The sequence below is a fragment of the Chondrus crispus genome, genomic scaffold, assembly GCF_000350225.1.
Source record: "Chondrus crispus Stackhouse genomic scaffold, scaffold_118, whole genome shotgun sequence".
Lineage (NCBI taxonomy): Eukaryota > Rhodophyta > Florideophyceae > Gigartinales > Gigartinaceae > Chondrus > Chondrus crispus.
Window position 1 is genome coordinate 120604 of NW_005178987.1, and position 12503 is coordinate 133106.

The 12503-nt window shown below is 53.8% G+C and overlaps 3 protein-coding genes across 3 annotated transcripts; 1 reads left to right on the plus strand and 2 right to left on the minus strand.

Moving 5' to 3' along the window:
• Window positions 1-2456: 2456 nt before the first annotated feature.
• Window positions 2457-2870, minus strand: CHC_T00001908001 (hypothetical protein). Its single transcript, XM_005712964.1, has one exon. It carries the CDS (start codon window positions 2868-2870, stop codon window positions 2457-2459), a length of 414 nt encoding a protein of 137 aa, XP_005713021.1.
• A 3224-nt stretch (window positions 2871-6094) lies between these two features.
• On the minus strand, window positions 6095-6595 carry CHC_T00010283001 (Heat Shock Protein 20, HSP20). The gene has a single exon (XM_005712965.1). It carries the CDS (start codon window positions 6593-6595, stop codon window positions 6095-6097), a length of 501 nt encoding a protein of 166 aa, XP_005713022.1.
• On the plus strand, window positions 6510-6617 carry CHC_T00001910001 (hypothetical protein). Its single transcript, XM_005712966.1, has one exon. The coding sequence runs from the start codon at window positions 6510-6512 to the stop codon at window positions 6615-6617; it is 108 nt and encodes a 35-aa protein (XP_005713023.1).
• The last annotated feature ends 5886 nt before the right edge of the window (window positions 6618-12503 follow it).

Consider the following 12503-nt stretch of genomic DNA (forward strand, 5'->3'; position numbering starts at 1 on the left):
GCCGGCCGGCCGTCTCGCGGTCGGCGACCGCCCGGGGCACGCGGCCGAGTCGCTGGCCGCGCGCTCCGGCAACGAGTGGGCCCGCTTCCTCAAGCGCACGCTCTTCGACCGCTGCACGCTGCGCGCAGTCACCGCCCCGCAGCCCGTCGCCAGCCTGCTCGTCGCCGGCGCGCGCACGTTTGAGTCGCGCCCGTTCCCGCCCTGGTCCGGCGAGCGCCCGCCCCAGTACGACGGCGCCTGGGTCGGCGTCCATGCAGGTCGCCGCGCGCTCGATTTGGACAGCGGCGTCGCGAGGGCCGACACCGCAGCCGCGGCTGACGTGCTCAGACACGTGCACGAAGGCGGGGGAGAGTCCGGTACTGAGCTCGGGAAACTGCCTAGAGGCGCTATGGTCGGGCTCATTCACGTGTCGGACGCGGTGCGCGTCCAGAGGGGAGGGAACACGACGGCGTGGATGTGGAAGATTGACAGGGCTGTGAGCCTGAAGAGGCCGATTCGGTGCGCAGGGTTTGTGGGACTGTGGGGGATCTCCGGGCTGCTGACGGATATGCTTGTCGATGCTATGCACAGTCAGTGAGGAGGGTTTGTACATGCTATTTGTTTTGTATGGTATGGAGGTGGAGGGGTGGGAAGGACGGCTGTTGTAACTGCTTGTATTATGTGTTTGTAAGCGTTATGGATTGGAAGTAAAGGTGCCGTCGCCCGATGGCTTGTAACGTGTGCGCAAGTCTGCAATGGCGACCGGCTATCTACTCTGTGGAAACCGGCGAAGGTGCGGCGAGGCCAAAATGCGGAGATACGGCGCCTGCGATTGGCCGGTGTGCTGTAAAAAATATCCAAAAGATTCGGCCCTTCCGCATCACTTGCCTGCGTCATCATACACCGCATAGAGTACGCGCACACTGTGCAGCATCAAAACCTCGACGTCACCTGCACGTCATTCCCATTCCCGTTCCCCTCCCATCCTCCCCTTCCCCATCCCGCACCATGAAGATCGCTGTAATCGGCGGCAATCTGCTCGGCTGTGCCACCACGCTCGACCTAGCCCTCGTCGAGGAGCACGACAAGCGCGTCTTCGCCTCTTCCTCCACGCACGCCGTCACGCTCTTCGACCGCCTGCCCTCGCTCGGCGGCCACTCCTTTCGCTCGGTCCGCATCGACCCGTCGCTGCGCGTCGAGGTGGGCCGCTACCGCTCGCTCCCGCTGCCGGCCGCCTCCTTCCTCTCCGACCTCGTCGCCGCCGCGAACGACGAGCGCGGCACCGTCTCCGTCCTCGGCCGTGTCTTCGCCATCCCCGGCGCCGTCGCGGCACGCCGCGGCCGCGCGCGCTCCGTCATCCTCCGCCGTCCGTGGGACCGCGGCACGCACGCCCGTCTCATCCGCTCTTTCGCCGCGTGGGACTGGCGCGATGACGCATACCACTTCCACCACAAGGGCTGGTCGGTGCTCGACCTACTGTACCGCTTCCTGCACAACGCCATATGGCGCAGCATCACCCTCGCCGCCCTGCTGTGGAGCGTCACCAAGCTCGACCAGACCCGCGGCACAGTTCCCAGGGCCGTGATGCTGGCACAATGCCTTGTTTTGCTCACAGTGTTCTTGTTCTCTCCGAAAGACATCGTCCGGTCCTGGCAGAGGAACTATTCTTTCTGGGGGACCACGCTCCCGACCCTGTGGAAATATGGTATCACCCCGGCCATTTCTAGGGGTAGTACCATCGGTTTTGTCAAACTGCTCCGTGATATGAATACAAAGAATGTCGCAACATGTTCAGCCTCGGTCAGTACCTTGGTCAAGCGGGCGGGCATCGAAGCGTACATACGCGGCTCGGGGGAGGACTACACTAGGATATTCAAATATAATACCGACTTTGTGCAGCGCTTCCTCGCCCCGGTTGTGGGCTGGCAGTATGGGGGGGCTAAACTCAGTGAGATCAGTTCCCTTGCGAGTCATTTTGCCATGCTGGACGCGGACTTTTCCAACTCAGACGCCGCCGAGAGGCTTCAGGTTGTCACCCCGGAGAATGCCTCGCTTTGCACCGCACTTGTCGACGCTGCTCGTTCCACCATGGAGGTGAATGTCAAGCTTGACACGCAGGTGACCGATATTTTGTACGACGAGGAGAGCAAGAATTACAAGGTCGTCTATGGCGATGGTGAGTCGGAACTTTTCGAGGGCGTCGTTCTGTGCGCTTCTCCACGTGAGGGTGAAATGACCATTGAAACGCCGCTTGGAACCACCATTTCCGAGCTGCTCGGTTACGATAGAGACACTGAGGCTGCCGATGGGCACGCCTCTCAGGAGGCCGAGTATGTCGCGTCCCAGAGTACCGAGGGCGATACCCAAGTTGAAGCTGCAGTATCGCCGGTTTCTTGCTCGCACCTTGCCGTTGTTGTCGGCAGTGCAAAACCTGGCTTCTTCCGATTCAACTCTGAGAAGAACATTCCAGACCTCGTTCAAATTACACACGCGCCTGGAGTGTCGCGATTCGAGCGCATTCGTGAATCGTCAAACGAGAGTCCTGGGGTATACACAGTTCTATGCGGGGCCGATTTCCAGTCAGGAGGCTTGTTTGAAGAGATGTTTGAAGAAGGTGCGGATTTGAAGCATTTTGAAGCTGTTCCGAAGAGCATGTACAAGCACAACCCCATCCCGACGGATAAAGATGTCGACGATTGTTTTCCGAACATCGTGCTTGGAAATCGGTTCATATATGCAGCAGCGACAGACAAGTGTGCTAAACACCCCGAGATGGATGCCATTTCAGCTGTGAATGCAGCAAGTCTCCTCTCAGAAGCAATAAAGTGGAGCTTAGTTGATGCTGAGGGGGACGGAGAGGAAGAGGATGATGAGAGAGAAGAGGACACCATCGAGGGGCCCAATGAGGAGGAGGATGACCAAGAAAGAAGACCACAGTCCTCAATCGGACAGACGTAAATAACTGGAGAAGACTAACTGAACAAAAATTGCCATCGTATTTCTAATGCCGGTATGCCTTTGCGCAAACTTCCATCCCTTATAGTCCAATTTTTTGCTGAACGGAGAAAGAATCTCCCGTTCGATAGCGACCCATACTGTTTTGCTACGTTCAATCATCTCAGGGACTCGCATTAATTGTCCGCTGGCAAAATGGATAGAAGCAATGCAATGACAACTCGATGTTCAGTTAGTATCTTCTAGTTTTATTCATCTACAATCTGTGCATGGATGGATAGAAGATTCCCAGTTATCTGTCCGGGTTTTCGCTCAACCCAGCCAAAACTTGCAAAAACAAGCTCAGGAGGTCTGTGTAAAGCATTACTGCAGCAGGGACTACGTCATCGGGTCCAAGCTCTTCAATAATTATATAAGCTGTATGGGAGAGAAGAGCAAGGAAATGGTACCGTAGATGACTGAACCGTTAGCACGTGCTTCGGCGAGAGAAGTGCTTCAACGGAACGTCTAACTATAAGACGCAGAGGGAGGAGAGGAAAAAGGCGGAAACGGGGGCGCAAAACTTACTGTCGTATAGAATAAATAAATTAAACAGTGTGCTGGTTGTGAAAATGAAGGCAGTAGCAATAAAAGGGGAGCCTTTGCCGGTGTACTCTATGGTACCATTGGCGATAGAGCACATGGTAGCGAAAACCAGGAGGGCGTAGGCTGCGGCTGCCGAGTAAGAAAATTCCCAATGGCTCAATGATGTATATAGAGTAAAGCCAGTAAAAACAATCAAAGAGGTTGCCAGGGACTCAGTGATAAGGAATCCAAGGCCATTATCCACATACACAACGCAGATGCTTCCAAACAGGGTACTCTGACAAAACGTAAAAGTAAACATGAGCAGTGCATTATTGACAGAAACCCAAAAGTTCAACAGCAGGTATACCAGCGAGACAAAGGAGGCGATGGCTGATGTGATGATAGCAAAAGGGTAGAACCTTTCGACAAACGCTCGGATCGGTTCATAGTGCATGAACAACATGCACATACAGGTTGAAATAAGGAATTGCAAGGACAGCAGGCCGTAGATTTTCGACAGAAAACCCAGCCTGACCTTCGGCAGCGCATCCTTGACAGTAACAGTGCCGCCTTGCCCCTCCACAAGCAGAGGAGAGACTTCGGAGAGGTAGGCGAGCGAGCGAGCAGCAGAGGAGACATCAAAGTCCATGGACGCGTTGGCATAGTTGCGCCCACGAGTCATTCCGTACAGGACTTTTGGTGCGGGAAACAAGTTCTTGCTCGGGTTGGGTGACGATCTGCACAAAGCGCAAAAGCAAGCAAGCGTGAGCACAAAGCGAAACAAGCGGAGCTCACGAGTGGTTGAGGTTGTGGCGGACAATGGCGGGGAGACTCAAGGCGTTGGGCACAGCGCGAAAAAGCGCGAGTGAGAAGAGCGTGAGGCGAAGAAGACAAATGTTTTTTGGGGGGAGAGGGCTAGGGGAAAGGAAAGGCGGAATGGAGGGGGAATGCAGCCCGTGGTTTTAAACTGCAATGAGACAGAAGTGGGAGACAACGGCGAGAGTAAGCGAGGCGGAGTGAAGTGCAAAAAATTCCAAAGCAAGTGGATGACGGCTCCAAGGAATGGGCCCGGTGGACGGGGTAGCGTAGAGGGGTAGCTTGTACTTATCGGCGGTAGTTCATTGCCAACAATATTGCACTCCGTGCAGTGTCGGTAGAGAGATCGCAAAAATGGTTTGAGAGGGGGCGTGTGGGCTGTTTCGTGTCTGCACTTGCGATGTGCTGAGTCCCGGAAAGTTGAGAGCGCATGGCATAATTGACAGCGACAGCTGGCGTCGATTCGCATTATCGGTCTCTCGTATGTGAGAGCGTTGCATTGGGAGAGTGATTGAAAAGGACGCTCTCCTTCGCCACTGCCGCGTTTGTCGAAGCACTTATGTCCCATTGCCACGACGGATGCTGACGAGGCACCAATACTGAGGAAATACGCATGGACACTGCACAGTACCAGTGGCGACGGAGCACGCCCTACGAGATTACGGGGATTGCGTCTCCTCCAACCACAGATCACTATTGCCCCTACGGAGATCCCAACATTTCAGGGCACTGCTGTATGCAGCGCACTGCAAGTGTCATTACAGTGAGGAACGGGACAGTGCTGTATCTGTACACGTCTGCGACGTTTTGTCGTAAAGCATGAAACGTCATCAAATACTGTACGACAAGTCAGAAATTTTCTCATAACAGTGATAGCAATAAGGCTAAATGTTGCCAGTACAGTCCATACCGCTCAATAGTGCAACACCGTGCCACGCGGTAGAATACTGCACTATTGGCGTATTGCAATACTCAAGGGGAGGATCTCGCAAATCACTTTTACAACGTGGTTTTATTTTAAAAAACCCGTCGCAATTGATGGTTTATTGAGCGTGATATGCTTGCAGCAATGCACGCCTTGCTTTTCTAAGATGCATACACGTGTCCAAAGTCGTGTCACGCGGTTTTGACCTGCACTATTGCCGGTTTGCACTACTCACAACTGCACTGTTGAGGAGATACTCTCTGTAGGGGGATTTAGGCGATTGGGGGGATTAGCGTATTAGCCCCCCTGTGTGTTAAGAAAAGCACCTTGTCCCCCCGCTCATTGAAAACGTGACTCGAATATTGAAGATTGGTTTCTCCAAGTATTGAGACAGACCGCAGGGAGAGATTGGCGGTTGTAACCGGTGTGCAGCTTGGCTGGCGATGCACGCCAAATGAACTCCCGTTTCATTCCTCCGTCCATAAAGGAATACGGATCATCGCCGAACACATGATATCACAAAGCTGTTTTCGTACCTGCGCCCGCGGCCCTATGTAGTTTCGATTTACCGAACCTGTCAGTGGCGAGGCACTTGTGCGTGTGTGTGTGTGTGTGTGTGTGTGTGTGTGTGTGTGTGATGTGCGCCTTTTGAACGAACGGAGAAATGAAGGCACAGAGGTCTGAACATACAGAGAATACTTTGTTTTTCAAAGCTGACTAAGTGTAATGCGAGGCCTTGTTCCGCGTGGAATCCTTTATGGTGTGGCTAACATGCTAAAAGTATCGAGGGGGTAGGGGCGGACGGCGTGCAAAAGGCACAAGTGAGGACTTGTAAAGCGCGGGGGCAGCAAGCTAGAACTCGATCTGAACCTTGCGGGGGCCCTTGTCATCGACCATAGGGATGGTCATGTTGAGGATGCCGTCGCCGATGTGGTCTGCCTTGATGGCGTCGACGTTTGCGCGCTGGGGGAGCCTTGCCTCGAGGTGGTAGACGATGCTAGGGGCGGGGTCCTTGTCAGCTTGGTCGGGGTCTCCGTTCTGAGCCGGGTCCTTGGCGACGGCGGAGTTGTCCTTCTTCTCGATGAGGGGGCGGCAGAAGCGCTTGCCACGGACGGTGAGCTTGTTTTCGTGGACCTCGACGGAGAGGTTGTCCTTGGACACGCCCGGGATCTCAATCTCGAAGTGTGCGGCCGCGCTGTCCGCCTCGTAGCGGTACGACGGCTCGACCGTGTGAGTCGAGCGCGGGCCCGACTCTGTCATGTCCAGCATGCGGCGCATCGTGCGCAGGTCGTTGCCGAACGAGTTGCCCCACGGGAAGAAGCTGTGGCGGTTGTACGGCGTGAGGATCGACATGGCGCGGGCGTCGGGGGTGTGAGGAGCTGGGGTGAGGAGTTGGGGTGCGGAGTTGTAGTATTGTGTAGGCGCGGGTGGGTACTTGTCGTGGAGTGTGTCCGGAGGGTGTGGTGGATGTGGGTGAGGTGAGGGAGAGAGGGGGTGATCGGTGCATGGTGCGTTTATATAGAGTCTGTGCTGGCGGGGCGCCTCGCCTCTCAGGGCTGACTGCTGTAGCACCCCGTGTCGCGGTTCCAGAACGGAAACGGGATGGACGCGGCGCGAAAAGTCTAGACATGTGCTTGGCGTGTCGCGCGGGCAGGCCAAGTTGAAGGATCCAGGTGTGTGTGTCCGACGGTGGAGAAGGCATGCTCCCCGCGCGGCTGCGCGACAATGAGGGGGTGTTTTTTTTGTTGTTGAAGGTGCGGGGGTATTTTTTTGTTGTTTTTTGGCGCGTGTGCACGTACACGTAGACTTTTCTAGAGACAGGGAGAGGCATCGCGAGGCATCCAGAGTGATCGCCGCGCCCCTGCGCCCGCGGCACAGGCGCTCGACAGCACGGAGGTCAAGCGGCCAGGCTCGCCCGCTCGCCCGGAAACGCCCGGAAACGCCCGGAAACGCCCGGAAACGCCCCGATTGGACGCCGCGCCCTCATGGGACATGGCCCGCCCGCTTGCCGTGTAAGGCGCACCACCGCGCAGCGTGGTGCACGGTGGCGCGCTTCGCACGCCTCTTCGCTTTCTCCACAACCGCCAGCCTGCTCGGCTCCTTGCACCTTGCTTGTACCAGTGGCGACGGAGCACGCCCTACGAGATTACGAAGATTGCGCCAGTTGGTTGTTCGGTACAACACACGCCATGCCTCTCCTCCAACCACAGATCACTACGTATTGCCCTGCCCCTACGGAGATACTAACATTTCAGGGCACCGCTGTATGCTGTTCATTGCAACTGTCATTACAGTGAACGACTATGCAGTACAGTACCTGTACACGTCTGCGACGTTTTGTCGTAAAACATGAAATACGTCATCAAATACTGTAAAAGTCAGAAATTTTCTCATACTGCACTAGAGTGATAATAATAAGGCTAAATGTTGCCAGTAGACTAAATGTTGCCAGTAGGGGGGTTTGGGGGGATTAGGGGTTTACGGGATTAGGGGATTAGCCCCCCTGTGTGTTAAAGAAAATCACCGTGTCCGCCCGCTCATTGAAAATTTTACCTGAAAAATGGATTATCGTTGTTCGTAGTACTGAGACCGACCGCAGTGACAGATCGACGGTCGTACCTAGTGTGCAGATTTGCTGGCGATGTACGCCAAATGAACTGCCGTTTCATTCCTCCGTCCATAAAGGAATACGGATCATCGCCGAACACATGATCCCTCTCTACAGTATTGCACCACGTGGGACTGTTAAACATAGTCACTTCATTCTTGAACGCCGGTGGTGGTGCTAGATTATCACTGTAGGGTGCCCACATCACGAGGCTGTTATTCCGGTCCCGACCACCCATTGTGTACATATAATCGTAACCATTCCACCGTGCCACAAGTCCCGACGCCCACACCTTCACATGCTTACTGGGTGATGCCTGCCAGTTGAAACTTCCCCCCCTGTGTGGCTTTTCTATCAAGAAAGCAGGACTAAGTGGGGTGTTAACAGTAAGGATGCCGCCCAACCCGACGATCATGGCGATGCTTGCCGGCGGCACCGTAAAAGTGTAGTGCAGCACGTGCTGACCAGTGCCCCGTTCTTCGAGCTTCGCCACCATCGCTGTCTCACGACCGCGGTCAGGCTCATCTACTGGGAGCGCGCTTGCACCAAAGCAATTCTCACTGGCCCACTTGAATTGCGTACCTACACTCTGGAATATAGGCACGGGCTGGTCTCTACCAACCATTGCCGAGATTACAGAGGACTGCCGAGTCCGTATGTGAGCGGAGTGCCCTTTCCCCTCGCGTAAATCACTGGCGGTTTTGTCCCGAGCAGAGTCCATTACGGCGGAAAGGTACTCCCCCCAATACCAAATAGTATTCACCGCAAGTGACACTGAGAGTTGTGACCTGTTTAAACCTTTGAGTTTCTGCATCTCAGCCAAAGACTGTGGCTGAATTAGAATGGGTAGTTCGCACAGCAGCAAAGCTACTGCTGCACGTCTCATACCTACTATAGGCATGTTCGTAACCCACTCTACGTTGAAGTAGACGTGAGACTGGACCGTGTTGGGCAGAGGCTGTGCCACATAGTTGTCAAACAACAGGCGTGCTGTCATGGCGTCGTCGTAACAACGATGCGTTTCCACGAACCTATCAAGCACATGCATCACGTCATCGAACGTAACTCGTAACGAACTAGCATCTTTGCCTTTCTGGAAGTCTCGGAGGGCAGTTCGCACCACAGCAGTCTCGTCCTTGCCAATAAACATCACCGACGTGTTCTCTTTACCACAGTGGAAGTCTTGATCACACAAGAACGGCGTGGCACGCTGACGCTTGTAAAGAGCGGTCATCAAGACCCAATAGTCTAGCGCCCCCATGCCCTCGCTCCTCACGAGATATCTGTGCCTCATCAGAGCAACAGCCTCTTCATATGTAGTAACCGGCACGTTACCGATCCAACCATACGCTGCATTATCATCCACTAGGTGGCTGCGTGCTTGATTATTGCATAAGTACAGGCCCTGCCGAAAGCCGGCCTCTACAAACCTGGTGTAGTGTATGTGGCAATGCCCGTCGTCGTAAGCAGGTGCCCGCCAGCACTCCACCTTGATCGTTCGGCTATTGGGTTCGGCGTTCAGGCCGATAATGCCTGCATTTGTAAGAGAACCAAGAGGTTGCTCCCCGAGTACTCTAGTGTAGCCGAACTGGCCTCGGACTATCAACGCGACCCTCGCCCAGTACCCGTCCTCAGTAGTGGGCGCTGGTAGATTCAGCACCTCCGGGGGTACAGGTACACTGACAGTAGTTCGCGTAGCTTTCGTCAACATCTCTATAGTCCACGCCAAACTATAGAGTGATGCGATAACGCCTACATAGTTCTCGTACATATCCAAGCTCATTAGAGTTGTGGTCATACGATCCATGCGCGCCTGGTCATTTTCAGCCACTGAGCGATAATGCCTGGCTATTTTCTCTGGATTGACATTTCCATTAGCGTCGATCATGTTCTTGTTTAGTCCTGAATGGCTATGGTCTCTCATGTCGTTGCGTACAATGTGTTTCCTGCCATAAACAGTGCCATTGCACTCTTGTAAAGCAGACCGTCTCATATTGATCCGAGCGAACCTATTCTCTGTAGCGTCTTGCAGTTCTAGGCGGCGGGTCATCATAACCCGCCCGCTGTTGAACTCGTCAACATCACCGCCGATGTCGACAAAGCTGTCGAAGCCCGGACGTATGCTGGAATACTTTGTGTTTGGTGTGTTGTCCATTGTTCAGAAGGTGGTTGACAAAAAAGGCAACTAGTGGGCAGTCTTCAGATCAAAAATAATCCACCCTGCACTCTATAGCACAAGAACGCTTCTTATATTGGATCCTCGTGTCGCTGTTCACGAGGGTCTGGGCTGACAGCGCGATCTCAGTCCAAGCTGAGACGAGGGAAGGCGTTGTCAGGTAGCGATAGTGTGGGTAGAGACGCGTAGGGGATCGAGGCTCTGCGCTTCGGCGCAGGGTAAGTAAAGTGACGTTGGTCAGTCTTTGACTTTGTTCCCTCTTGCCCCCGCTACATCGAGAGAGGCGCTAGTCGCAGGCAAAGCGTATTTATATAGTCGGACGGCGGCGCTCGTGGCTGCAGGCCATGAGCCAGAAGGCGAAAATAGAATGGTGCCCGGCACTGTTCGGGTACTGCACGACTGTATGGATGCTGTACAGAGTGGCCGGTTCCACTGCATCGACACCTACATACATAGTATCTATAAGAGGTCGGGGCGGGTGAGGAATGAGCTTGCTCAGATTCACATCGCGGGGATGCCGTCACGCCGGTAGCCGTGAGTTCCACGCCTGAGCTGCACGGCCCCCGCTCACGTTGTCGGAAGCTCAGAGGGCTCGGTCTGTTTGCAGTGTTCGAGCGCAGCGCACCGTGTCCCGTCCAGAAGGCTACAGTACACGCAAGGGAGGGGGCGCGGGCTGGTATGAAAAATTGTTGGACATAAAACACGAATAAAAACAGGGAGCTGGGGCACTGCTCGTCCTTCAAATATGGAGGGCATCGCTATATATAGAAAAACTAATAGAATTATGGTTTTGGTCCAACTAAATCAGCGATTTGCTGGTAGAGAAATGCCTGTCTAAACGTGTCGCTAAAAGAAATCGACGAATCTCACATAGAAATGCGCATTGCTGTAAGTGTTATCATATAGTTGAGTATTACATACAGTACGCAATAGTTGCCTGTCCGGGATAAGCCCCTGGAGGGCTATCTCAAATTGCACGCCCTGCCTGGCAACAAAATACTGAACAGGCCAGGGGACACATGCGTGTGTGGAGGTAAAGTGTGGCTTAATTGGTGAAAAGTGCGTACGATGCGCGTTGGGAATTTTTTGTTTTCCACGGTGGATTTCACCTCGAAATGCATACCCTGCGCGGCGGTCCTGACACCGAATGCGAACCCGGCAGTAGATTGTCTTTCACGAGATATGTAGGCGTCAGGAGATGTGAACTATATCCAAGAGGAATGAAGATGTTTTGTGATGTTGTCGGAAAGTTCGAGAACGAGTGCCGGTCGCAAGATCGCTGCGAATAAATGTTATTCCCACTTGTCAGACCAAAAGCAAATTGAAACAGAAGATTGCCCTGTCACCGCGCTTACGCCAAGCTCCACCGTTAAGATACGTTCTGCAAGCATGCGTGCATGGATGCACCTGAAGACTCGACTTTGGAAAATATCGCATCTGTTCCGAAAAGTGGAAGAAGAGCAACAGCAACTCGCACTCATCCGCTGCATCTGGTCGAGATGACATCTATTAAAAGAAGTCACTTGTCAGTGTACACGCAGACCACGTGTCACACAGCAACTGATCCCATTGAGACTTATTTCCTTGATTGACGGTGGTACAGTAGGTTCGTTTTTGAAGTATACTGTACAGTAGTAAGTACCCCTCAATAGTTCGCCCCCGTGCCAGGACCCACAGATACGAACTATTGACAGAACGAACTATTGTGCTCGCCTTGCTGACAGTTTTAGGGAGGGCGGTGGCGACCAAAACGGTCTATGCGAGTACACGTGTACATGTCTGAAAACGGGTGACATCGTCCGAAAGGCGAACTATTGACCAAGCGAACTAATGACTTGCGAACTATTGAGGAGCCCCCCCTCTAATTTAATCAACAAAAACCCAGATTTTTAATTTGCGCCGGGGCGGGACCGCCTTGGCGGCATCCAGCGAGTCACAATGACATATCGACAGTTGAAACTGAGAGGGCGTTTCTTCTGCGCCATTCGCCTAATCAACTCTACGACCTCTCCATCCCAGAGATCGAAACAGCCACTGTCCATTCCTCTACAAATGTTGCTGTTACCTTGAGATTACTTTTTAGATCCCGGTGATTGTGATCTTGGGAAAAACGTTTACTTCGCCAGTTTCCCAAACATGTTTCCAAACTCAACCTCCCCAAACCCCGTTTCCCAAACCCTGTTCACCAAAGCAAATATTTCATTCCAAGAATGTGGCATGTCGTTGGTACGTTGACCGTTGGCCGTTGTGTGTGCAAAATGTCCCAAACAGAACCTCCACCTCTTTGACGCTCACAGAGAGTCAGTAACGCTCCCTCCCGCTCCCGACCGGCTCTATCCTCTCCATCCTTGTGTCCGCTGCAAACAGGACCCGCGATACCCACTGCGCCCCCGGCCGCCTCCTCCCCATCCTGAGCGCCATCACCCTTTGCCGCCCCCGGGAAACGATAAACACGTCAGTCTTCTTCGCCGTGCTTT